General features: G+C 44.9%; 1 protein-coding gene across 8 annotated transcripts in view; it reads left to right on the top strand.

Annotated features, from left to right (window-relative positions):
- Window positions 1-27,438, top strand: part of LOC102056638 (PH and SEC7 domain-containing protein 3) — a 140,467-nt gene that overhangs the window by 108,163 nt on the left and 4,866 nt on the right. For 6 of the 8 annotated variants that reach the window (XM_027816141.2, XM_055698775.1, XM_055698773.1 and 3 more), the window contains 4 exons: window positions 4,696-4,853; window positions 5,732-5,876; window positions 9,538-9,681; window positions 15,616-25,309. In XM_027816141.2, coding sequence (XP_027671942.1) covers window positions 4,696-4,853; window positions 5,732-5,876; window positions 9,538-9,681; window positions 15,616-15,828 — 660 coding nt within the window. In that variant the 3' untranslated portion in view covers window positions 15,829-25,309. Of the gene's footprint in view, window positions 1-4,695; window positions 4,854-5,731; window positions 5,877-9,537; window positions 9,682-15,615; window positions 25,310-27,438 lie in introns of those variants that run through there. The other 2 variants (XM_055698776.1, XM_055698777.1) reach the window with 1 other exon arrangement.

Here is a 27,438-nt window from a genome sequence, read left to right on the forward strand (position 1 = left end):
ATGGAATCACCCGCTCTGATTTCTGAAGTAAGTCATCTTCAATATTCACCTGAAAAGACTGTGTGGTTCCCTAAGAAGTAAGAAGGCTCCTTGTCTATAACACATTAATTAATTTATCTGATCTTTGAGGGGGGATTAATAAGTTTTCAAGGGGAAAAAATGGAGATGCTGTCTATTGTAGAGTATTAATGAAATACTTCTATGAGTATCACTGGCATATTAGTTTTAAAAGCTTTCTGTTTAACAAAATGTAGAAATGCTGATGTAGCATGCACATTTTCTACAGAATGGTTCTCTTTCCAGTCTCACCCTCCATCCTTTGGAGAGCAAGAGAGTAATTTCACTTGACAACATCTTTGCAGAATGAAAGGCATTGCTGGAGTTCTTGTTCTTTGTTATTTGTGTGTCTTGCACTTGTCGCAGCACTTGAATTCAATGATTACAGGGTGGTTATTCTGCAAAGCTGCACTCTCCCACTTGGTTGTGAAGACACTTGCACTGAAGCCATCTTACTTGTAGCACTGTGACAAGCAAGGCTTTTACTTTAGTGCCATAAAAGGTTGACAGAGTGTAGAAGGTTGACAGAGGGGCCTGATGGGAAGTGACTTTCCCAGAGTGATGGGTCAGCTGTGAGACTCCCCAGGGTGCCTCCAGCCCCTGCTCAAATACAGTGCCTCATGCTGCAGCTTTGAAACATGCTCTGATTTCTCTTTAGCTGCAGAAGGTCCAGCAGGACTTTGTTTCAGCCCTGAAATAAACTTTGATCTGTTAGGGGCATGGTATTGCAGAAGCTGAGGGTGCTGGTGTTTTAAAATACACTGCTAGTTGTTGCAGTAAAAGGTGCTGAGCTGTTGTTTCATTTTGCAATGTACCAGGAGACTGAAATTATCCTCATTTCATAAGGTTCAGGAGGGTGTTTATAGAAATGCATAGCTTTGGCAGTAGTCACAGGCAAAGGATTTTCTTTCCTCTGTTTGCCTTTTCTCCTGATTATGGAGTACTGTAAGGCAGGGTGCATTAACATATACACATACGTTTTCCCTCTTTCTTTCATTATCTGTATATTTTCTGCGTAACTGTGGAGGTCATATGTGGTGGTGGTTGCATTGTGCTGGGTGCTCTTCAAGCAAGGGAGAGAGAAATCTCACATTCTATGTGCTGTATACACAAAAACACATGTACTAAACTGTGCACCACTGCTTTCTGTGTTTATCTGAAACTCAGCTGTTCCCTCAAGACACTACTCTAATAGAAACATTAATTGTTCGTAGCAGCTGTGATTCCCCCAGTGGGCAGTGAGATCCCAATTCTGCTGTCATTCTGTTTGCATACCAGTCCAGTTCTCCTTGTTTTGCTGTCAGAGTCCGTGTATGAGAGTGGTTTGTAAATGGTGGTCACTTGAGATCTACTGAGGAGTTTATCTGGGCAGTCTCACCTCCATGCCCACATTTTATTATTTTTTTTCCATTGGAACTGTTCCAGTGCTAATTCCTGTGCTGCATATTGTTTTATTTTTAAATGTGTGATTTAAGAGAGATTGTTTCTGAATTAGTGAGCACAGGGGCCACCGGAAGGGCTCAGTGGAAGTGTTCACAATTAGCCAACTAAACATGCCTGCACAGTATTATATCAAATGAGAGGTTTGACATGTTTGGGATGTTGGCCCTGTGTCTGGGCATCCTCAGGCCAAGGTTAGTTTCCTGCTCTTGTTCGTAACAAGGGGAAATTGCAGAGCAGGAGCTTGACAGAATGTCTGTTCACTAGACTGACATGAGTGTGATGTGTGTACAGAGGTTTATAAGGAGAGGATATGAGGTTGACCTCTCTTCCTTGCTAGAAATTGCTTCTGGGCATGGACCTTCGTGTTTTGTTGGACTCTTCTGTGAGGCTTTCAACACCTTTGCTTTTTGATATGTCACTTGATAATCTTGCAAGCTTTCAGATATTTTTATGTTTTCTCAAATGTACTTCCTATATTAAAATACATTAAAAAAAAAGAGGGAAAGGACAGAATGATGTTAAGTATTTGTTGATGAGACTTTCTGAAAGAGAATTTTGCAGCTGTTACATGCAACTGAGCAGAGATATTCACCCACGGTACACTGACTGGTAAAAAGCCAAATGCCATTCTCTGGTCTATCAAAAATGGATTTAGAAACATGCTGACTGCAGGTCAGCAGGATGTGGGAAAGTCATTCTCCAAGAGTCTTGAGAAAGATGAATTCAGCATGTCATTGCATTGTGTGCAGCGCTCACATCAGCCTTCAGTTGACAGAGAGGTCACAGTTCCTTTCTGGCTCCTCATATATTTCTTGCCACTGTCTTGGTCTAACTTTAGTGAGCTGCCTTCCATTTCAGCTCAACCTCCATGTTGACACCAGCACATCAGGGCACGTGCTGTTCTTGACGGCATAGGAGATACGAATGTTCCTGCTTCCCTAGCATTCCCTGCCAGCTGAAAAGAGTCAGAGGCCTTAGAGGAGGAATTTTGACAGCACAGTCATGTCCTTCCAGCTTTCTCTGAGGCTTGCCAGCTATGTGGAGACGTTTCCGGTATGCTGATCAGTGCCTTTGGAGAAGCTGGCGGAGCCCCAGCTGTCAAGGTAGATTGCAACCAGCTGATCTGGTGGGATTAGCAAGGATTATCATGAACGTTCTCTGTTGGAAAGCCAGGACTGTGCCTGGCACTGCCCAAATGTGGAGTTCTTCTGGAAGAGGTTTAAACACCAGAGCAGGTTGTGGATGTTGGATGCATCTTATGGAGGAAGCCATGAGGCAGCAGGCCAGGTGATAACTGACACTGTCTCTAGGCAGTAACTTGAGGAAGTCCAGAATAACACATTTCTGAGGCCTGTCTAAGTTCATTTCCTGGCCCTGAAGTTTTCCTAGTATCCCTGGACAGTGGAACCAGTAATTTCTCCCAGAATGACTACCAAATAAATCAGCTTTTGAAGCCTGAAGGAAGAGGATTGACCTAGGGGCTTGCTTCTTCCATCTTCTAGATGGGACTGGGTTGGATGTTGGACAGCCTCCTTCAGTTCTAGTCCTTTGGCTAGGGACTTTCCCAAATCTTCCTTGAAGAAGGTTTAGAGAGTGCCCTGAGCAGGAGTCGGCAAAGTCCATCATGATATGGAGAGCCCTCCAAAACTTGCTGGGGCTCAGGCTATGAGAGAGGAAGGACACTGAGCTTTGCTTGCTATTGGACCTTGAAAACCTGTGGTGTGACTGACGTTTAGGTTGAAAACTACCCTTGGATTTTCTGTGCAGCAGTGCTCTGCCTTTCTGCTAGGCCTGCCAGGTCTGTGCTGGCTTGTGCCCTTGTCTGGCCACAAGTGGAGGTGGTGCTGTGACAGTACTGCTGGTTAGCTGCATCTCCTTGGGTATGAGCAGCAGCAAGTTCAGGGCTTGCACTAGCTGGACCTCTGTGAGAAAGGATGAGATGTGGCAGAGGAGCAGGATGCTTTGTCCTCCCTTCTGTGAGGTGGTCACTATAGCTGGTGATTCCCCATCTATTAAAACTCATCCTGGAGAGCCCTTTGGCAGTGGTGCAGTAGCCTCTGGCTGCAAGCCTGGTCTGTGTGCTGCCAGATAAGCCCGGTAAAACCGATTCATGCATGTTAACCAGCTCTTCTCTGGGGTGGGTGCCTCTCTGGGTGTTTAAGCTAGTGCTACCCCTGCATGTGCTCTGCATCCTGCACTCTTATTTCCTGCTAAACTCCATCTCCTAATTCTTGTGTTCAAGTGGAGGCATCAATAGTTATCATGCCTGCAGGGAATTATTCCTCTCGCAGCCGTCACACCCCCTCGCTGGGTGGGTGTTTCAGATGAGACTGATTTCTGTGATGTACTAAGGGGGATAAATTGAGTCAGTTGCAGTCTGCTTTGGCCTCTCCTGCAGAAACTGCGCATGCAGCATTGCTGGCAAGTGACTTCTCCTCGAAAAAGCTCCTGGCTTTCTCAAGCCATTTGTAGTCAGGTGGGCTTCAAACTGAAGTTGTGGCTATACCATGATTGTGCCCTCATCCAGTTTCTGTCACTCCAGAGACCAGACTGCTCCTCGGCTGATGCTTGATGCAGATGATTTTGACTCCCTGCTTTTGTCATTTGGTGTTAGGAGTGATGGTACGGTTGTGTCAAAAACCTGGACAGTGCTGTGCTTGCCATTTGCAGACCCTGAGCAGAGAGATTTAAAAGATGTTGCTATGTTTGCTTTGTGGAGACTGATAAGGAAGCTTCTCCACTGTGTCAGGGCCTGCCTGGGAAGGCATAAAGAGGTAGCTGTTAGAGAAAAATAAAAATTGAGCAGTAGAGGCTGAGAACCCAAGCAGGAACCAGCAACTGAGCAGTGGAAGTGGGGAGGTGGCCATGAAGGACTCCTGAAATGAAGATAAATAGTCCACAGCTGTTGTGATAGTCAAATAGTCCCTGTTTACCCCTTTTCTTGTCAAGCAGGTACTGGAATGACTTCTCTCCCTTGCAAAGAGATTTAAAAAAAAAAAAAAAAAAAAAGAGGGAGAGCAAAAGGAAAAGACGTTAAAGGTAGTGGAAACTAAGTGCTCAAGTCAGGTTACATTCAGTTCATGTACTTTAATACTATTAATGGTTATGGAACAAGGCTTTTCCCCAGGCTAAGGAAAAAGGAGGAGCACATGGAGAAGAAATAAGATGGCATTTTCCTCCTGTTAACTCTTGCAGGATGAATATAAGCCAGAAAAGGCTTTGTCAGAGGAAGATCTGAAGAATGCAGTTAGTGTGCATCATGCGCTGGCATCCAAGGCAACAGACTATGAGAAGAAACCCAATGTCCTCAAGCTTAAAACAGCAGATTGGAGGGTCCTGCTTTTCCAAGCCCAGTAAGTGTTCCCTTCTGATTTGTGCCAGTCATTGAGGAAAGAAAGCAGTGGTGAAGGAGGGGTAAATTCATGCCTGGATAGGTTAAAGCAGAGGCTTAAGAGGTTCTATCTGTTTATTTGATCAGAAATAAGATTAAGTAGTGATTTGATTAGAGTGCACAAGTAGTTCATAAGAAAGAAACATCAGGTTTTAAGAGGCTTTTGCATCTAGCTGAGAAAGGCATGACAAGATGCAGCAGCTGGAAGTTGAAGCTGCAGGAAATTCAATTTGGAAACAAAGCACAAACTTAGAGCAGTCCGGGTGCTTAATCATTGAAACAAATGACCAAAGGCAGTCTTGGATTGTCTGTCTCCTGATGTCATCAGGTCCTAGCTGAATGTCTTTCTAGAAGATACAGTTTGGCTAGAAACAAAGTTACTACTTAACACAAGAATTATTTGATTAAGTGCTTTAGGCTGTGATATCCAGACAGATGACTTGCCTTTTGCTTTTGACATCAAAAACCTATGCATCAGTCTGGTGCATGAGCCTTTTCTGCTGAGATCCATGTGAAACCTCCTAGAGATCTGTGGTGTCCAGCACAGCTGAGACCTTACGACATATGCCTGAATCAGGGCATTGGTTGGCTCTGTCGTGTGTGTTGTTTGGATTGGGTTAGGAAAAGATGCATGCTAGGGTGAGTTAAGGACTTAATCATGAGCCAGCCTGTGACTGAGATACCTGACACTAACTGCTTGCAAAGATAGACCAGAAAACTGAGCAGACTGTGAGACTTTTCCAGTTCTGGTTATTCTCGCTTTCCAAATGCCATTGAAGGGGTGGGAAAGAGGTAGAGGAGGCTGAGTCAACAGGTGCTCAATACATGTTTCTTCCCAAGGAGCCAAGAAGAAATGCAGACCTGGATCAACAAAATCAACTGTGTGGCTGCTGTCTTCTCTGCACCACCATTTCCAGCAGCAATTGGCTCTCAGAAGAAGTTCAGTCGCCCGCTCCTGCCAGCAACCACAACGAAGCTATCTCAGGTGAGCTGTTTTTATGTAGAGGGTAGGTGACTGTGATTTCTCTGGCTGGCTGGAGACTGGACAGTGGTCCTTGGCATTGTTTTATAACTGTTGCGGCTAGCATTCCTAAGAGAAGGAGGTTTGCATGGTAAATCTCTGCTCATTTCCCGCTGCAGTATTTGAAGTGGGGGTACAGAATGAGCAGACTTGAATATAATTGATTTATATTTTTGAAGAAAAGCAATCACCAGCGTTCCTAGGACCAGATACAGATTTTTCATCCTGCGTTTATGGCTCTGCCGAGAACGTTTCAAATATTGTCTGGTGTTTTTTTGAATGTGAGTGTTTATTGCCACTCATTTCAGAAGAAATGGACATACTCCTGGTCTTTGGCTTATTGGGGTGATAAAAGGTGAAAGCTGATGCATCAGGCAAGCATCGACTGTATTTCTCCCATAATACTTTTCCAGACTGCAACCCTTATCAGCTCACGGATTTCCTGTTTGATATATATTTATAAACTGTCTCTTGACAGTCTTTCTGCATGAACATCTTTGGTCTCCCCTTGTGATCACATGGGCTTTTAGCTTCCACAACATCCTGTGGTAGGGAGTTTCACAGTTCTACTACTTCTTGCACAAAAACCCACCTACTTCTGTTTGTTTTATACTGGCTGGGTCTGATGCTTCTGCCCATAGATCTGGGTTCTTTGGGAGCTGTGATGCATGTCTACAATTCCTCCTGCACCAGCACGAATATGATATTGATTGCGTTGATCAGGTTGACAGAGTGGCGGAGGTGATAAATCCCAGTCCTAGGTGTATACTTTACGAGTAACCTCTTATAGCTTTTAGTCATCTGCCTGTGCTGGATTGCTTCTTAAATGCATTTTTTTGCCATCTTCCTAGCTTAGCAACACTCCTTAGAAACGACTATCTCATCATCTGTATTTCTCTAAGGGGGTGGTTTTTATATGTCGCCCCTGCTTTTTCCCTCTCCATGGCAGTATCCTGTCTTCATACGATGTGGTGACCGAGTTTCCATTTTCTATTCTGGGTTAAAGTTTAAAACACCTTTCATAAAGAGTAATACTAACTTGTCTCATTCGTGGTTTTACCTTTTTCTCATGCATACCTTTTTTAAAATACTGTATGGGGCTTCAATAATTTACCCCCAGACACCAAAAAAAGCTTTTTTACTCATTTTTGTTCTGTGAGATTGTTCCATTTAGCATGTTTTTTCCTAGTCTCATTGTTTCCATTTAATCTCGAAAGGAAAAAATATAGAACACAGCCCTATCGTTTGTGTCTTGAAGAAGGGGAGACACAAAAAGTGGAATAATATAAGCTGTTTTAGCTAAAGGCAGAAGAGTGTTAAGTGTTCAAAGCAGATAAATTCAAAGGCAAGCAGAAACATGTCTGCTTTTATCTGTCAGTGTGGAAAAGCTGCCAGCAGGCTGCTTCTCATTTGGCAGACAAAAAAATATGAACTGTCAAATCCCTGTTGTTACTGTTCAGGATTTTGTGAGCTGAATCATGATGGACAGTAGTTCTTCAAAGGACCTGTTCCTGGTCAGGCAGAAGTCAGGATGCAGTGAGAATCTAACATGGGCAAGGGAGAGAGGTTGGACATGACAGTTTGTGCAAGATCATTGTACCAAGTTTGCTCTGAAAAGGAGATCAGTGACTGATCTTGTAGTCCAACCAAAGAGGGATGTGACAAAGCTATATATGAAAGAACAACCAGTCCAGAAAAGATCTACTAGGATGGTGTTTTTTCCCTTTTTTCCCAAGAATGTGCATGTACACACAAAAGCTCCAAAGAGCTACTGCCCTGGAAATTACAAGTGCCAAATTAATAGCTGCTTAAAGGCCTCCTGTCATCAGGCTGTAGAACTCACTGCAACATGATGTCACTGGGACGAGGGATTCAGCACAACGTAAAGAGTGATTGGGCACTAACAGAGAGCACAAGCAGATCCAGGGTAGTTACTAACAGCAACAAGAATTTTTGGCAGCCAATAGCCTTCCACGTATAGGTGGAGGCAAATTATCCCACATGTTTCTTTCTTCAGTTCTCTTGCAAAATAGTTGAAACACAAGATTAGCTGGGGCTCAGCTATCGTCCTCTATAGAAGTTTTCCCCCTTTCTGGTCTTTTCCTCAGCTGCAGGTCAGTAAGCTGAAAGGCTCACTCCCTGGTGTGGCTCAGTGTGGCGCAGGCACGTCCAAGCTAGGCTTGACACTGCAAGCTGTGCTGCCGCACCACTGGGGGACAGCTCCTGGCAGCTATCCCCTCCTCTGAGGCTAGGTACTGTGCGGGAGCTGAGCTGGGTACTGCCCGCTGGTACAACAACTCTGGCTGTCACAACAATTCAGTTGATGCTTAATCTAATCAAAGTGAAAACATTTCTTCTATCAGCGGTTTCACTGATCCTGAAACATTCCTAAATTAAGCCCCAATTTTAACATTTATCCCTTTGTGTCTTCTTAAAAAAATAATTACATTAATCTGTTCCTCTAAGGACACTGATTACATACAGTGCTCTCATCCTTACTTTGTATGAAATACTTGTTAGTCAATACTATAAAGCAAAGATTTGTTATTAAAAATTCTCCTTCATAAAAGATGTCGCTGCACTCAAGTTAGCACCTTCTACTTGACTGCAAATAGCATTGTAAGCCTAGTCAGACTGGGTCCAACATGGAAGTTATTCAAGAAAAAAACCAAGCCAAACAAAACCCGAAACAAACAACAATCCCCGCCCCCCCCCCCCCAACACTAAATAAAGGCTCTGCTTACAAAAAAATTGTATGATAGTGTTTGATCTGCATGGTCATGTCTATATTTTGGACTTACCTAATTCAGACAAAATTTCAGATCAAAACCTAGGAATGGCCAGAAGGCCAAGCTGCAGGAGATGGAAACCTTCTGAGCTGGGGGAAGGTTAGCTGACAGATGGACTGGAGGAAGTGCGTGGGCCTGGGATTATAATAAAGGAAATCACCTAGAAAGGGAGAGTAGCAGCTCCTCACTTTCTCCAGCTGCACAGTGGGATAAAAGCTGGTAGCAGCTTAGCAAAAAGAGATGCTTTTTGAGGGTTGGACAGCCCTTACTCTTCTGGATGCATTGCATTGTTCTGAACAAACGGAAACGGCAGACCAGAGGGTGTTTGGTAGTGCAGAAAGGGAGGGAAGGGCCCTGACCCCATGTCTTTTCTGTCCTGGAAGGCATGACTTTTAAATTGCAAAGTCCTGAGGCAGGGTCTTCACCTGTCTCATTCTGCCCTTTGCCTAACTGCATGCACAACAGCCTTAAATAATTTGCTAAAAAAATTACTAGACTAGAAGTGTCATGTTGTCAGCAATGCTCCGCAGCAAGCTGCTTTCGTTGCTCTCAGCAAGGCGAGGGATGACAGGTTTGCTATCCTTCCCAGAGGCATCTGCTAGCTGCTGAGGTTTTATGCAAACTTGTCCACTGCTTGGGTGCCTTCAAGAGAGCGGTTGGGGACAGAGCTCTGGGATAACAGACCTTATCAATCTAACTAAAATTAGTTACAAAATGATAGAAAGAGAGAAAGAAAAAGGAACTATTTGGTATTATTGTACAGGGATCTATGTATTTTCATTTGCTTATTGAATATTTTAGATTGTGTCACTTAAGTGCTTAATGTGTTTCTGAAGGATGAACAGCTGAAGTCCCATGAAGCTAAGCTGAAGCAGATCTCCACTGAACTTGCTGAACATCGCTCCTATCCTCCTGACAAGAAGGTCAAAGGCAAGGAAGTAGATGATTACAAACTGAAGGACCACTATCTGGAGTTTGAGGTATGTATGGGAAACGTACTACTTTTCCTTTTTGGGTGTGGATGGGGCAGCTGGTCTTATATTTGGGATATAGTCCTAAAGTTCTGCATTTTTCAGCTTATTTAACTGAGGAGTATGTGCTTGTTACATACATAACAGCAATCCTAAAAGCTACAATGTGGCTCCTCTTTCCGGTAAGGCTTTCTTGTGGCCTTAGCCATGAGTTTAGCTCCTCATCTGTAAAATCGAGGATAAAAATATGACCCCCTGTGCTTGCCTGCTGTATCTGTTGGAAGAGATAATGTCTTCAGACAGGAACTGTCTTATCTTGCAAGACCATGTGTTGCCTAGTGTGTTGGTACCTCAGTCTATGGAATGACTGCATTCTGCAGTAATTGCACACCGTGATAATTGTCTTCCACTGTATGTTCTGAAGGAACTGCTCCTCTAAAATTACTGTCATGGGCATGCCTCATCAGAGCCATTTGTGTTGTGTACCAGTGGGCTAGATGTCAGGACGAGCAGGAAAAGGGTAGAATTAAAGATCATAGGACTGAGTGATGCAACTTAGGCAGTTGCATTAAGACCTTGTTCTGAGTATCTGACAGCAGCTTTTATCCATCATGGTGTCTGCCACATTGCAGGGCTATGTGGGATGGAGTCAGCAACCCCAGCAGATGCCTGGTATTTTTCATGGCTGCCCCACTGAGCTTTTTCCCCCAGAACTGAGAGTCAATGTTGCCTTGAGTCTGAATGGATCTTGCTCTAGATAGGTGCTGCCAGGCAAGGAGTATCTATAGTCTGAAGAAGACAAATACCAGGTAAGACAAAAGTCAGAGGGACTACCAGAGGAGATGCTGGAGGCAACACAAGCCTCCAAAACTGAAGTAAGCCCCCTTCCATGTGTTATATGAGTTTCTTCTGGAGGAGCTCTTTTTACTCCTGGGCTTGACTGGTTGTGTATTTTTGCTTTTGCAGAAGATTATAACCGCCTGGGTTTGACTTTGCTGTAGCTCTGGGCTGCGTTGCGTATGGTGAGCTTGAGGTGTTCTGCATAGATGTTTTGCTACTGTTTTGTATAGGGAGCAGAGATGGCCAGTTTGTTCTTCCACATCTCACACACCTGAAATGATCTGAGCAGCAGTCAGATAAGACAGTGGTGGACAGGACTGGCAAGCAACAGGAGAGACTATATAATCAATAAAATAGGACTGAAGTGAGGTGAAGGGGTACCTTCTATGGCTGGAGTGCTGTCATGAGTGGGTACAGACATTTCAGAAAGGACAGACAGGGATGGTGAGAAAGGGGTCTCACCCTTTACGTGACTGAGTAGCAGGCACACATTAAACTTTGCCAGAGGAAAGGTGATGAGCCAGCTGAGAGCTTGTGGGTCAGGATTAGCAGGCACACCAAGATGGGGTGTCATTGTGGTGGCTGTCTGGCAAGCCTTTTTAAAAAAACATGAAAAAACATTGTGTTTGCAGGCCCTGGTCCTCATGGGGAACTTCAGCCACCCCTATATCTGCTGGAGGGACAACACAGCAATCCAGGACACATTTCTGGAGTGCAGTGTCAATAAGTTGCCAACACAAGTTACAGAGGAGCAGACAAGCAGAGGCACTTTGCTGCACCTCTCACTTACAAACTAGGAAGAACTGATTTGGGATATGAAGGTCAGGGGCAGTCATGGCAGCAGCGACCATGAGATCTTGCACTTCACGATCCTGAAAGGAGAGAGACAAAGTAAAAAGTAGGATCACAACCCTGTACTTCAGGAGAGCTGACTTTGGCCTGTTCAGGGAACTGCTTGGAAGAATCCCGTTAGATAGGAACTTGGGGAGAAGGGAGCTTTGGGAGAGCTGGTCGCTTTTCAAGGATGGCTTCCTCTAAGCTCAGGAATGGTTCACCCAGACGAGCAAGAGACCAGTCAAAGATGGCTGAAGGCTTTCATGGCTGAACAAGTTGCTCCTGGCAAAACTCCACCGTAGAAGTGTGCAGGACATGGAAGCAGTGGCAGGTGACACAGGAGAAATAGAAACACTCTCCAAGCATGTAGAATTCCATTTAACCCATGTGGAGCTGAATCTGGCAAAAGATGCGAAGGGCAGGAAGAAAGGTTTCTAACAGCAGGAGAATTAGGGAAAATATGGGCCCATAATGAGGCAGGGGACCTGGTTACAGAACAGGGAAAGGCCAGGCTACTCAGTGTCTTCTTGGTCTGGGTCTCTACTGGTAAAACCAGCCTTCAGCGGTCACAAATACGTAAGCCTAGTGAAAAAGTCTGGAGCAAGGAAGACATACCCTTGGTGAAGGATGATAAAGTTAGGGGATATTTAAACTGGACCTGCACAAGTGCATGGGATCTGACGGGATGCGCTCATGAGTGCTGAAGGGGCTGGACTGATGTCATTACAAGGCCACTCTTGATTACCTTTGAAGGGTTATAGTGATCAGGGGAGGTCCCTGAGGACCAGAGGAAAGGAAATGTCATTCCTTTCTTCAAGAAAGAACAGGAGGAACAGGCTGGTCAGCTATTTCTCAGCCCATGGGAAGGTGATGGAGCAATTTCTCCTGGAAATCGCTTCCAAACATATTAAAGACAAGAAGGTGATTGTGAGTAGTCTGCATGGGTTTATGAAGAGGAAATCATGCCTGACCAACATGATAGCCTTTAACAGTGAGATGTCTGGCATGATCAATGAGGGGAGAGCAGTGGGTACTGTTTGTTCTTGACTTTAACAAGGATTTTGACATTGTCTGCTCTTAACATTCTCATAGACAAGCTACTAAAGTGTGAACTATGAAATTGACATTAAAGTGGTTTGGAGACTGAACAATCAAGCTCAAAGGGTTGTGATCAATGGCACAATGTCAGTTTTGAACATGGCACTCAGATATACAGAGCAAGCCACACATTTTCACTCTGTGGGGTTCTTGTGCAACCTGGGAGAGCAAAGAATTTCTTGGCTTGTGTCCTTGACATGAAGTTTATTTTCTATCACTTCTAGAAGCATGATGAGTTAGGGTGAAGTGTAGGCTGGGATGTTAGATGATTTTAGAAAAATTGATGGAGAAGGAGATTGTTGTGGGGTTTTTTTCTGTTTTCTATCAATTTTATCATGGTGGTCTTTAGAGAAATATTTCTCAGGTACCTCAGTACAAACCAAAACAGTACAGCCCAGGAAACAAAAGATGTCTTCTTCCCTAGTGAGAGCCTTGAACAATAATTGAACTGTGCAGTTCAGATATGTGATCAGCACTGCAGGAGTGCCTGCCTAGGCAGGTAAGGGGTGGCACCAACTTCAGCTGGCACAGATTTTGCAGGTCATGTTGAACTATTAATAGGCAGTTTAAAAAAAGAAATTAGAAAAGGAAAGGTGAGCTAAATGAAAATCCTGAATGGAAACTTCCCCCCAGATTTGGGGTTTCCTCACCTTCCCTTCAAAAGAAAGACATGGTAGAGTCAGGCAGGAGCAGGTGACAGACCTTGCTGCATGGGGTCAAATCAAAAGGGCAAGAGGCAGGTGAGACAGCATGTTGTACTTGGCTTTTTCAGGCTGAGACTGCAGACCAGACCTTGCATCTGTCTACAAAGAGCCATGCTGATACATCTCCAGAAGCACACCAGAAGGGCCTCTGAGTCCCAAAGGAAGTAGCATAGTCCCATTAGGAAGGAAGAAGCCAGGTGCCTTTTCTGTAGGCCTTTGTAATTCCTGTTTTCACCCACTGGCGAGACAGTGTTTCCCTTCTGAAGGGAGGTGAACGAGGAGGTGCCTGGTCCTTGTTCAAGGGTGCAGCCAGGAGCATTTCTTCTTGCTGGTGTCTTTGCTTGCAGACACCAAGGGAGGAACATTGCCTTTTGCTTGCTGTCTGAAGAAGTACTGCTCCAGGTGATGGCTGATAAATTGCAGTGAATTTATGGTTTGAGGGAGATCTTCAAAGTGCTGTCACGAGAGAGATGAAGCTAGAAATTTGATGGGTGGCTACCTCATCTCCTCTTTATTATGTGCATTTAGTCTTCAGAGATAATGTTGTAGAAACTTCTGAATGGTTTAAGTTTTGTTTTCTTACTTTCTTGACAGAATCTTCCAGATAATCTCTTTTAATGGAAAATTTCCATCAGCTTTAATGCCTAGCTTCAAATGTCACATCACTAATAGAGCAAGTTGGTTGCAGTTGCAAATGCATGGTTTAATTGTGATAGAAATCATGAGTCCACAAAGTCCAGGGCAGAATGGCCATTGCCAGACATACAGGGCAGAAGATGATCCTGGATTTCCATTCTGATTGCTGGGTCTTGTGACCCTAGTGATGTTTACTGGACCAAAAAGGAACAGAAGTCCATACGGAAGTCCCTCTCTCCCTTGATGAATATTACATCAATCCCAGGCTTAGAGCACTGGCTTGCCTTCTGTTTTGCAGAGGTGTCCCGTTTGTTGTGTGATGAATCATTCATCACCCCAATGCATCATCATCATGGTTCTGCTTGCTGTTTCTCCATTTCCTTTTTTATTGAATGACACATCTTACCTGCTTCATCTGTTTGTCTCTCGCATTGTGGAGCTGGAGCTCCAGATACGGAATTGATAAAAATGCTTTTTATTTAATTTTCAGGTGGATCCTTTAATGATCCTCCTCTATGAGGTGTTGCTTATTCAGAGACTCATTGGAAACCCAGTCATGTTCTCTCCTTCCTGCCCCCTCCCCCGCCCCTTATATATTCCACACTTCAAAGCAGTTACCAAGCTTTTTGACTTCTACCCTTGAATAATTGTTTCTGAGAAAACTTCATTATTTTATTGTAATTTGGAAGAATTTTTCTTAAACACCTTTTCCTCTGTCAGGAACATAATAGTTTGGCAGATGTTTTGCCACTCTGAAGTATAAATTAACAATCAGTGCAATGTTTACATCCTCCTTCCCTGGTCCCAGCCCACTGAGATCACCTTAATTACAATGCCTGCACCACCTCTTTAGTGGATATGTCAGGGGCAGGTTATTACACAAATCCCAGGAGCTGGGTTGCTCAGTTCTCAGGACCTCCTGCCCCAGCTTCTGGTTTTGAGGCCCTGCAGGAATCTTCTGTTAATGTACCCTTATTTCTTGGTTGCTGTGGTATCCTGTGCAGAAAGATGCTATTGAGGAACACAGAGCAAAATCTTTAGTTGGAGTGGGAGCGCTCCATTCCAGACAAGGAACAGAATAAGTGGACGTGGGGCACAGTAAAGTGAACTTTTTCCAGTTGAAAAATACAAGCGTCTAGAAAGAGAGCGACCTTCATCATTCACAATGAGTGGCCCTGTCAGGGGAACATGCTGTGCTGCTGTCATAGCCCTCTCATCTGCTCCTTTTTAAGGTCTGGACTTGCAGAGTATCCTCTCACAGGCTCAGTGGTGGCCTTAGCAGGACCATGCTTTGGTTTTTCCCCCGTGGACTGAAGCAAGGAAAGCAGGACCTGCTTGCTGGTGGGAGTGGAGGGTTGCAGGGGAGAGCTGCAGCCAACCAGAGCAGGATTTTTGTTGTCCCTTAGTTTGCTGCACTTTATTTCCGTGCCTGTGTGGGGCACATAACATCTTAATATGTGTGAGCACAGAATATGACTCAGTGTGACTATGGTCAGCAAGCTTTCGCTTGATGGTGTTACTTGGAAATCACCACGCGCTCCAACTAGCTGAGAGCCACTGTTCCAGCAGAGCACCAGGATTTATGTGCTGCAGAACTGAATGCCTCTAAATGCACACCACCCCTGGGCTCAGCCTGCCTGAAATCCTTTTTGTACGATGTAATTTACATTAACCACCATTGTTCATGTCCACAGCAGGTACCATTGTTCACATCCATATTAGGCTCCTGGCTTTCAAGGCCAGCAGAAACCATTAAGTTACCCAGACATTCTCCCAAGTGCTTCTGCAGACTTTCTTCAGACTGATTGGGGCCTTTCTTTTCATTTCCCAGAAAAATCGCTATGAGATTTACGTTGGCCTTCTGAAAGAAGGGGTGAAGGAGCTGCTGAGCGGAGGAGAGAACGATGCACCAGGACTGAAGAAATCCCACTCGAGCCCTTCATTGAATCAGGAGTCTCCAGTCAGTGCCAAGGTGAAACGCAATGTCTCGGAGAGGAAGGACTACAAGCCAGAAACACCCAGCATTAAGCAGAAGGTCACTTAGGATGGAAATGACAACTAGGGGAACAGCCATGCAGCAAAGTACCGGTGGTCAAAATTTTTTCATTTAATAACCTGTCATTCACAAAAAATAAGTGCATCTGCCTGAATGGGGTGTTAGTGACATTTTCTATTGTATATTTTGCTGTTTCTGTGCAGATTGTGGGAGATGTCTTTGCTCCTGCTTTGCTTTGCTTTGTTAATTTATCATTTAGCAGTTGAAGCATCGGGACTTTTTTGTGTTGTTCTGTTTCTAAAGGAGCTGGGGGAGGGGTAGAGCGCTGTGACGTATATTCTGTCTCTTCCCCGTTTATCTCCTCCCATCGGCATGTGGCTTTCATATCTCAAGTCACTTGTCACTTTATTTATGTGGTGGGTGGGAAAAGTAACTGGACAAATGCTGCAGTGCTGTATATGCAGGCTGTAGCTGTGAGAAAATCTGTGGGAATGGGCAGCTGCAGAAGGCTGGGAAGAGCCTGGGATGCTGGGAACGCTGGTTTCCTGACAATACAGAGCATGTTAGTACTGGTACTTAGCAGCAGGTGCTACAGTAGTCACTGTTGCTTGTCGTTATTGCATTGATCCTGGACCCACGAGTGTAAACGAATGAAACCTGGGAACCTCTGGCAATGCTGGGATGACAGCATTGCAATAATTTGTTTCCTTCCAAGGAGAGTCTTCTCCTGAGTTAGCAGGCTGGGAGGTATCCAAAACTGTGCTGTCTTTGCAATCAAAGAGATTAGGGATTACCCAGTCAGAATGAATACCTGGGCTTTAAATTTGTTTGTGCAGGAGGCTGCTGTAGATGTCAGCCATCAGCATTGTATTTTAAAGATAAAGGGCCTCTGTGTAGTTTTTAACTATACGCTCTCACTTAGCTGCTATATAGAGCCTTATGATCTATTGTGCCCTGATACTCCCCTGTCCAGGAGTTTCCTTGTTGATGTGCACAGATAGGTGTTTGCAATTCCTGTGCTAGTGACAAAGCATTTTGCCTTTTCCCTTCAGGAAGGGATTCTCCTCAGCTCTCCATTTTCCTGCTTTGGCTCCCATAGGCGGAAGAGGCTGGTGCAGACTGGAGAAGGGGACAGATGTGTCCTCACTGCAGGCCAGTGTGATGTTGGCCTGGCTACTCTGTGCCTGGAGTAGCCTCACATCAGCCTCAGCTTTGGCAGATCCTACGCTGCACCTGCAGGGAAGCAGCCCGCCTTCCAGCTCACGTGTACTCTGTACCAGGCTTTCAGAGAGAAGCACAGGACAGGGAAAGACCACTGTGAGTAGAGCTTTCCCTACCTGAAAGCCCTGTTTGTGCCACAGACCCTTGGGGTGGCCAGCAGTCTTTAGGCACAGGGAGTAGAAAGAAAAGAAGAAATAATTTTCCTACTTCCCAGCCCTTCTTGCCTGGGCAGCATCATGGCTCTGCAGAGAGCGCTGGCTCACCTGTTACTTAACACACTGGGTTTTAATCTCAGGTTTGATACTGGTCCACTGGGTGAGCTCGGACAGGTCTCTCCCATTTTGCCGCACCCTTCCCCTGTATGGAGTAGTACAACCGAACTGGCCTTTCCCACAGAGCACCTTGGGAGGTAATGTTGAGGGCCAGTTGAAATTTGTTTGTTGCTGTTATTTTTGTTGTGCCTGGCACAGGACAGATTTCCTGATGGATGCAATTCTTAACGCATATATAAACATCAAGATCAATGCAAGGGCTGTTTAGAAACGTGCTGGTGTTTCCAGCCAAAGTAGTCAAAGGGCCACGCATCAAAAAAATTACTGCCTGAGTGGGTTTGTGCTTTGCCAGACTTCCCAAAGTCAGTTAATCTACCTTATTGAATTGCCAGTCTTGTGGGCAGGACAGGGAGTGATGAAAGAGAGAAGGACCTTAACAGCCCTGTGTGACTTGCCTCCCCTGCTGAGGACCGCTGTGCGACAGCTTTCCTGGTGTTGTGCTCGACAATGGCTGTAATGGAGATGCTGCGGTCTCAGATGGTGGGAGGTATTGAAGCAAATCAATCCTTGCAGTTGCAGTCCAGCAGCAAAACCACATGGGACTGTTTCCACATGTGATGCTGGGACGCGCGCGCTCACATCTGGCATCTGCCGCTGAAAGTGGCCACTCTGCGCTAGAAGTCAGGAGGTTGGCCCTAACCCAGGCAACACTGCTAAAACTGCAGAGTCCCCAGTAGAAACAGCCACTGCTTCCCAAGCGCTGGGGCTTCGGAAGTTGTGCATGCTTACTACAATAGAGCAAAATGTTCAGTCCTCTTCCTGAAGAAGAGAGATGCTTTCTGCTGCTGGAGCCAAAGTGGTGTGGTACAGCATGCTAAGTTAGGAGACTCAGTGCAGACAGGTGCATGATAGTGCTCATTGGGAGGGGTTCTTTGAATTAATCAAGTGTGGTAGATCAACAGCTCACAGAGGGGAAACAAAGCCAGATCGCTGCAGCTGTTCATCATGCTCTGGTGGTTTAAAACAAACAAGCATAAGAGAGAGAAGAAATTCATTTGGGGAATGCCAAATGCACATTTGAGAAGAAAACTTGTTCGGTCTTAAATAACAGGGTTAGGAAGCATGCGGCAGAAACAAAAAAAATTTGTGCAGATTTGTAAATGGGCCCTGCTTGGCTGTCAGGGTGGGGTTGTCTGGATGAGCTTTTTCAAGGCAGGCTGGAACATCCAGCAAACCTCTTGTGATTACGGAGTGCAGTGCTTTAAAAGGCAAAGAGGTGACATTTAACATTTTTTCCCCAGCTTTTAAAAATATTCTGCATGCTGTAGACTGCAGTTAAATTGCTGAGCTCAAAAAGAAATTATTTCTCTAAAATGCGTTTCCCAGCTTTGACACAGAAACTGGATAATTCCTCTTCAAAGTCATTGCAGAGGAGATGATTCGAAGCAATGGAAGTCAAAAAGTAAACTACAAAAATGATGATTTTTTTTTCATTTTTCATTATTTATTCTCTATTTCCATGTATACTTGTAAACAGCTTAGGGTATATTTTTTTAAGTCTCATCTGGGCTTAGAAAATGCAGTTTTTCACTGCGTTTTTTAGTCATTGAACATTTGTTGAGCTTGAAGTACTCTTGGTGAGACTGCTGAGGTGTGCAGATTAGTTTACTGAGAATTTGTCGGGTTCTGCTCAAGTTTTAATTAACGCTGTTTTGCCCCGTTGCTTTACAAATTCTAGGCATCCTAGGCACCCATATGAAAATGCACATTTCAGAGGCAGAGAAAAAGGTGATCCTGTTGTGAATGCCTAGGGCTGTTCCTAGACTCCCTTAGGAATGGGATCATTTAATTAGCAGCACCATAATTTGCTTGCCCCCCAACCTTGACACCCCCCACCCCACCCTTGTAAAGGGTGGGGGCAGCTTCTCAGGAGGTCAGTGGTGCATCTTCTTGAGTGCTTGAGTGGTACCACTGAGAGTCTGGCCAAGTAGCTTTGCATGAGACCCAGTACCTTGCCTTTCTTTGCTGAGATGTTTGCCTTTAGCAGAGACCAGTGCTTGACCTCAGTGATTCAGCAGCTGCTGTTGCATGCAGTATGCAAGGATACTCTGCTGATTTCCAGCCCTCCTCTGGGACACACCATGCACCAGAACTTGGTATCAGCAGAGCAGCCTGCCGCTTTCCAGGGGGGCTCAGTGTGAGCAGGACTTACTGGCAGATCACTACAAGCATGTGTGTGTAACCCAGCCTTTGTGTCAGTGATGCAGGGAGGCGTCATCCTTCCTTGTCATCCTCCCTCCTGCAGTGTGCAACCATTGCTCAGGCAAAGCCTTGCCTGCATCCCCCCCTCTCAAGATGCAGGCAGAGGTCATGGATGGATCCATCCTACTCTGAAGCATTGCTGGTTGCTAACCCTCCAGAGGCTGGACCATCTCCTCTCCTTGACTGAGGGAAGAGAGGCAGGAAAAGGTCTCGCTGGGTTTGTTGCACCTCACAGAAGAGGGGTTAAGGAGAAGGGCAAAACTGCCTTCCCCCTCTCCCCACTCAGTGACCAAAGCAGGTATGATACTCTCCCAAAGCCAAAACCACACTCTTCTCCAGGAGTCACCAGGATGCAGGGATCTGGTTGAGATGGTTTTCGTTCAGCAGCAGCTGCTAAAAGAGTCTCTTTGGAGCGGCTGTGTGTTTGTGTGCGTCCTGCAGATAAATCACGCATGGACCAGTGAACATGACTACAGCTTTTAAATCCAGTATTTATGTTGTGTCTTTAATTGATGTAGAGAGATAAGTCACCCAGCAGAGTGATTAATGCAGCGGAGCTGTGGGGGAACGCTGTTCAGCTGCGACGCTGACTCAGACAGTTTTTTCATCTGTAGCCAGCTACTTGTAAATGGTTACCAGAAGCTTTTTAAGAGCTTGTAACAGCTCATCACTTAAGTGCTTTCCCTCTGATCCCACCTGCTCCCAGGGTGCAGTCTGTCCACTTTTGGGGGCTCTCCTGGAGAGCAGTGCTGAGCACAGCCCTGCTTTGAGCAGGGGTTTGGACTAGCAGACCTCCAGAGACCAGAATTGTTCAGTGATTTTTCACAGCTACAGTGCCTTCTGTAGTTCTTCTGGCTTGAAACAGCCAGTATTTTTGTCTTTCTCCAGTGCAGGAGTGAGGTTCTTGCTTCATTAGAGCAGCCCCTTCCGTGAGGAGGTGGTTGTGGCAGTGGAGAAAGCCAAAGGCGGCAGGGTTATCACTGGGCTTCTGGAGGCATTATATGGCAATGTTCTTGAAAGCGGGGAAGGCTTTTCTCTGCAGACAGCATACCGCTTACCATCTCTGCATTCTCCATCCCTAAATCAATTTTGGCCTTATCACAGTCTGACAGCTCCTCCTCCTTTTCTGTCAAGCTGCTCCTGTCTGTCATCTTAGCACCTCAGCTGCTTCTGTATAACAGGTCTCTTTCCTTCCATGCTTACAGCAATCTAGAAAATTTGACTGTCCCATCTTGCCTTGAGAAAATCTGCCCTGAAGCAGTACTGCATTGAATGGATAACCCTGTGAACAGCTTTTTCATTCTGCTCGTTGGTAGCCTGTGTTTCCAACCACAGTTATAGCTGGGAGGTGTGAGACGGAGTTGCAGACTGCCATGATCCTCTAGCATTACGCTGCAGGGACACAAGGTCCCCCCTCCCACACTCAAGACCAGACAATTGAGGCATTCCTAGTCTTGTTTCCAAAAGTCTCAGAGGCAGAGGCTATAGGCACAGGCAACCCATGCTGTGGTGAAACTTTGAAATGCTGTTTTGCAAGGAGCTGGGTACTTTCCAAATCAAATGGCCATACATTTTGCAGCCTTTTGGGGAGCTGTAAAAAATGTTTAAAAAGGAAGGAAAAAAAAAAAAAAAAAGAGAAGCCATTTTCAACCAGTGTCCCCCAAGCACAGAGAAGTTGTATCCAGGTTGTTAGAAACGCCAGCTGCTTTTGCAGAGACAAAGGCAGTATACACACTTTATCTCAAGCAATGTTCCAGCTTGTTGCTTCTTTAAAATTTTTCCCACTGTTGCCCTCTCCAAGGCTCTGGGATGTCACATCAACTCTGAGAGGGCAGTTATGAAGTCTACATTTCTCCCCAGAGCATGACCAGAGCTCCCCAGCTTGTGTTCCCAGCATCCGATACCTAGGCTGCCTAGAGGGGTAAACCAACAAAGCTGTCTCAGAAATTGCTTTGAAAGAGCTAGTCTCCAGCTTGTGCTTTTTAGAGGATATTTTTAGTGCATATAGGAAGCAGTATGCCTGGCCTCTCCTCTCCTCTCTCCCAGAGCTCTCCCAGCAGCATAGGTGTAGTATAGTGAGCTGCTTCACCTGGAGCTTCACTCTGTGGGGCCTGAACATTTGCTCCACCAACAAGAGGCTTTGTCAGCATCCAGAAAATGCTATCGAGAGAAGTGATACCACCTAAGCTGAGCACCAGTGCGCAGGACAATACTTCCTTTACAGTCAGAAAACTAGTGCCACCCTCTGTGCTTGGTCACCTGCTGGGCACTGTGTGCTTGAGCATTACCCTCAGCGCTGGGGGTAATTGGAAATGCTGGCTTCCTTTTTCACCTGCATTGTGCTTGTTGAGAGACTGTCCCTACCACCTGCTGCTTTTCTTCCTTGTGACAGCAGCACCCTCATCCAGGGATGCCACGTTCCTGTTGTAAGGTGGCTGGTTTAAATAAGAGCAAGGAGGACAGGTCCTGGGGAAATGTGTATCTGCTCTCCTGTTGGCAACATCCAGTTGAACAGTGAAAGGAGGCAGCCTCAGCACTCTGCAAGGTACCTTGGAGAGGATACCTTGCTTGTCTATTTTGTTAGCTGCATTGAGGCTGTATTTTAATTACTAGAGCAGTTCCCTTAGCAAATGCAAGTAACAGCTTTCCATGACTTTGCTGCATGGTCAGAAGGAGCAAATTTAGGCCAGCCCAAAGCGTTCCCTGTGCTACGCTTTGAGCAGTGAACTACTATGTAAAAAATGAGGGACCTCCCACAGCATCTGCTGTTAAATCTGTGCCAGGAATCAGCTGGGGTATAGGCCAGAGGTTTATTTGGACTGAGGAAAAGTACATCACTTAGCAATGCAAGGATTGAAAGTGCTACAGACTACAAGGGCAGGATTTTTCACTGACATAAACCACTGTAATTGGTAGCCACTCTGAAGCAGTGGTCCTGTATGTAAGTCACTTAAATGAAACCAGCACGAAAAGTTACTTTTTGTCTAAGCAGGCAAGATTTCAGCTTCTCCTTGGGTAAGTGAATATCCTGGTGTAACCACAGAGCAGCTAGCTAAGCTGCTGTGGAGACTTGTTTTACACAAAAAACCTCCCCTGAGCCTCTTGCTGGGAGAAGGGAGATGGATGATACCCAGTCTATGTCACTGTACAGGGCAAACTGACAGTGATATAAGTCTTAAATCACTTAGACGCTTATGAAAACCTCATGTTAATGCTGTCAAATTCTGAAAGGCTGTAGGATGAGAACAGGGGTGGGTTGTGTGCTGGTTTTTTTTAATCTGTACATATTCATGACAAATATGTCCTCTTACTCAAGGTTGGGATTATAACTTGGCTAAAACAAGAGAGTTTTTTGGCAGTTTGGTAACTTTAAAACCACTACTCTTTGTATGAGGTACAATCTGAGACTTATATTACTTGGTGAACATGTTTAAGTGATGCCTATAGATGTGTGTACATATTTCATAGGTATAGTACGGCTTCTGTGGCTCAGCACTCCAGAGCCTGCTGTTCTTTTCTGAGGCGTATTTTGGTCAAAGCACTTCAGCAGCTGCAGGCTTTGTTAGGATGCTTGTTGTTCTAGTTCTCTCAAATTAGGTTAAACTGTCATCAGAACTTTTACAGATTTAGGGTATCCCTTGAGCTGCGTTGATCTCCATGTGTTGTCCGCCAGGACCTGCCTGTTATTCTGCACGTCAAAAGCAAAGGCATATATTTGAGAGTCTAAGTAAGGATTACTGGGTGGGATTTTCTGCTAGCTTAACACTGGGTTGACTCTCTCCCTATTGATGTCACCCAGTGCCTGCACCGGGAGCATCTGTGCTCACTTCTGAAAATCACACTCCGGGGATCTAATACACAGCTTTACTTCTGAAAATGTTGACCTCGCTCTGTGAAAATTCAGCAAGGGGACATCATGTTCAAAAGTGTCCAAGGAGGACAGGTGCTTGTGATGTCTCCTGTAGATACGGCCGTACAGCAGTAGTGAGGGTTTCTTTCTGCAACTGTACAGATTTTTGAAAGAATGTCTGGCTCATCAGCCGGGAGAAGAAGAGCGGCAGGGCTGAAGTATCTCTGGCATCTCATATGCCTCCCAGAGTTTTCCCTTGGGAGATTAAAAAAACTTTTTAACAAGTCGCTGGTCTAAGTAAAAAGACGTATGGAAACCCAGTGGGTTTTCCTATTGTGCTCTAGTCAGGGCAACACTAGCATTATCTGCATTATCCCTGGAAAGGGAAAGCAAAGCCTGAGGGTAGGTTTCTTACCTGGAGTCATAAAACTTGTCATTCAGTTAACCTTGAAGCACTTGAGCAACCTCAGTGAAGCCATGCCTTTGTACTTCACTGGACCATGGCCACAGTGATTGTGTTTTGCAGAACTGAGACATGAGTGGACTGTAGCTCAGGATAAAATGAAGAGGGACAACCCCATCACCTTGCTTTGGGCAAGCTGTAATCCTGCAATCCCTTTTCAGGCACAGAGCTTCTCCCTTGGGTTACCTGCCTCCCATGGTGATATAGTGGGAAGATGATGTGAGCACTGTCACACTCAGAGGCACAGCTAGAAAGTGTCAGTTGCCCTCCACCTGAGCTGCTGCAGAGTTGTTTTTCATTATGCCAAGAAAGGGGACTGAATTTTCAGTTATTGTTGCATGATACTCAGCAGGGAAGAGTAACTCTTGGTAGTGGTAGTGCACAAGAACATTTTGCACATGTGTGTACACACACCCTGTGCGTCTCTTATGTGCAGACCTAATCTTACAGGGCCTGAGAGCAGTCCTTGCAAGACCTTTCCTGTCGGTGGTCTCTCATCCCTTTTGCCAAGTGTAGGAACCTTCTTTCTGATAACCTCAAATGTGGTTTACTTTCATCACTGAATCGCTGGTGTATTTTTCCTGCAACACACTAGAGACGCAGTCCCGGTCTCACTGCTTGTGGTAACTTCTTGGTCTGCTGTGAAGCAGCATTGAGGTAGTCACTAAATCTTTTCCAGCGGCGTGAAACTTGCTGCTCTGACTCTTGGCATGGTCATTGTCTTGGGTTTGAGGCTGTCCCACCACCAGGGCACCCTATTTTGTCCCTGGGAACATGCATGGGCAGAAAAGCATACTCCTCAGTGATCAGAGTCAGAGCTGTGCAGACTTAAGTCAAGCCCTTGTTCATGGGAGATGTGTTCACGTGCTGCTGATGTCCATGAGGACTCAAACATATACTTGCTTACAGAGATGCTTTCCTGAAGCAGAGTTGTCACTCTTTTCTACAGATACTACAGGATGCCCTCCCTTATTCTGCTTCATGTAACTGGTACTAGAATGATCATTTCTTGATAAATGAAGGCACTTAATCAGTCCTCTTCCCCTTGGAAGAAGGATTTTTGGGGATATTGTTATATCATTTAAAATAATATTTTGGATTTTAAGTTTACATTGCTTTATTTTTCACTTGAGGTGACTGTATATAAATATTTTCCTCTATTTTATCATTGCTGATAAAGTAAGCCTACGGTATACAGATAAATAATTTGCCTTTGATGTATTGAAACTGTGAGATATAAAGTAGACTTCTCTCTTGTGTCCATGTTCCTGACGATAACTCTGTTCCTCTGTGTTTTTATAAGTTGGAATAAATGTTGCTTACGGGCAACAGAGAGCCTGCAAGCTTCCCAAGAATTTTTATGTAATTGAAATCAAGCAACCCTAGTGAAGGATCTCACATACGTATAACAATATATGTATATGTACAAACTTTAGAAAGAAATAAACCAAATGTATTTCATCTTCTGCAGTTGAATGTTTTTTATTGGAGCCTTTATTATTGCTTCCTATGAGTAACAGCATGAAGGTGGCTTTACCGGCTCATACAGCAGCTTCTGGCTGTCCTGCTCGAGAAGGATACAGACCAATGAGCTGGTGCAGCTGTTTCCCCAGTGCACACTTCTGACTTCTGTCAGTCAGCAGTTTCAAGGTTTCTTGAGCTGGAGGATGCACGTACAGTCTGCCTTACAGAAACATGGTCAAGACCTGCATACCTCTGCCAGGGCAAAGGCCGGTGCAACCCCACATAAATATATAGCCGACAGTCCTTACCGAAGGAAGCATGAGGAGGCACGTGGTTGGGGTAACCAATGCAGCCAGTGTACTGCGTGCAGGCTAGTCCTGCAAGAGGGCAGATCTTAACTTTCACACCTCTGCAAGAGGTTACTTCCCCTCCAGGCTGTTACAGGGTATGTAGCCTGCAGAATTATTACTACTTAGCTGTGAAGAGACACCAAGAAGAGAATTAACTGATCAAAAATGGGTTTACCAGCACATGGATGGAACAGGGAGACTGCAGCAAACAGCTGTTCAGAGATTATTGGGAGGTGACTGAAGATTTTTTATGAGGCAGTTTGAGGGTGCCATCAAGTTTGGGAATTGCCATTGGATTGGCCTGGTGGATGGGAAGCAGGGTTCCATGAGAGATAGAAAAGCTGTACACTAAAGAAAAAGTGGGAGTGCAGAAGGACAGAGGTGGGAGTGGGTAAGAAACAATGGCTGTCCAAAGTGAGAGGAAGCAGGCTGTACAACACACAGAAAGCAACAGCCTTGTGCTTGCTGTTCTTGGGTTGGACATGGGAAGATAGGATACTGTGTGGAGGGTGAGTAACATGGCAAATGAAGAGAACATGTCCAGTACCAGGTGGGACATGGAGAAGCTTTATAGTAGAACTGGAGACAATAGTAGGGAAGACATGTTTTTTCTTACCAAAATCTCTGTGAATGTTTGACCATCTTGAGATGATTGTTTCTTTGTATGTTTTCCTCCTAGAGACTCTGCATGTTGCCTTTAGATGAATAGCAAGACCTCCAGCACTTGAGATAGTTACGTGCTTTTTTTTTTTTTTTTTTTTTTTCACACCATGCCATGGGGTGTCAGATTTTTTCATTGCCGTTCCATCCTGGTTACTTCAAAGCACTCAGGGTTTTTGGTTCCAATGCATGATCCTGGATTAGTATGTCTTTTATGAAAAGACTAAACAAAGTGGTGGTGAGGATGGGTGGGAGTGGGTGGCCCAAATGAATATTTTTACTGTGTCTGAATGTTAATGTCAGTGCTACTCACCGCATCTTTTCCTATTTTGTCTTCCTAGCTGACAAAGTCAACGCTGAGCATTTTCTGGTGATTTTCTGCCTGGAATCATTAGTCACGTCACATTGCTCACAATGCATTAAACTAGAACAAAATGACAGAACAGGTGCAAAGTGAAAGACAGATGCATTGATACTCATTTCATTGTCCATTTTCAGTTCAGGTTTCCAAGTACAGAATACAATTGTGAAGGGAGCCTGAAAAGGCTAGCTTGTATATGCAGGTGAAACCTCCACAGTCCACAGAAGCTACACATCTCTTTGGCTATTTATAAATAATGTAGCATGAGAGAGTGACTTAGCCCAAAAGTAAAGCACAGCTTGGTCTGCAAATGTCATGAGTATCTCTAGATTAGAAATGCAAAGCAAGTTCTTACCCAGCAGAGCACTAATGTATTGCAGTGGCCTCCTAAACGGCAAGGAAAGGGCAAAAATACACAGTAGCTTTTAAGGTAGAGTTTGAAGTGGAATTATATGATAACCCAGGTTTTTGTTTGTCAGGACAATTGCATATTCCAGCTCTTTCTTTCCATGTTTTCTGCTAAATTGACGTTTCTCAATGTTAATTTTAGGGCATCTCTTCTAGTCCCGTTCCAAAGCTATTTTTGGAGTAGATCAGGTGTGTAGGTGATGTGGGTCTTTGTTTTGTTGGTCTGCTCTTGACCATAAGACACAAAGACAAGGAGCTTAAATGGAATGAGATAGAGGAATCAAGGCTAAGTAGACTGATTTACCTAGGAGAATGTGTAAGGTCATGTGTTGTTAACATGAACGGGC

The sequence above is a fragment of the Falco cherrug genome, chromosome Z (assembly GCF_023634085.1).
Source record: "Falco cherrug isolate bFalChe1 chromosome Z, bFalChe1.pri, whole genome shotgun sequence".
NCBI classification, from domain to species: domain Eukaryota; kingdom Metazoa; phylum Chordata; class Aves; order Falconiformes; family Falconidae; genus Falco; species Falco cherrug.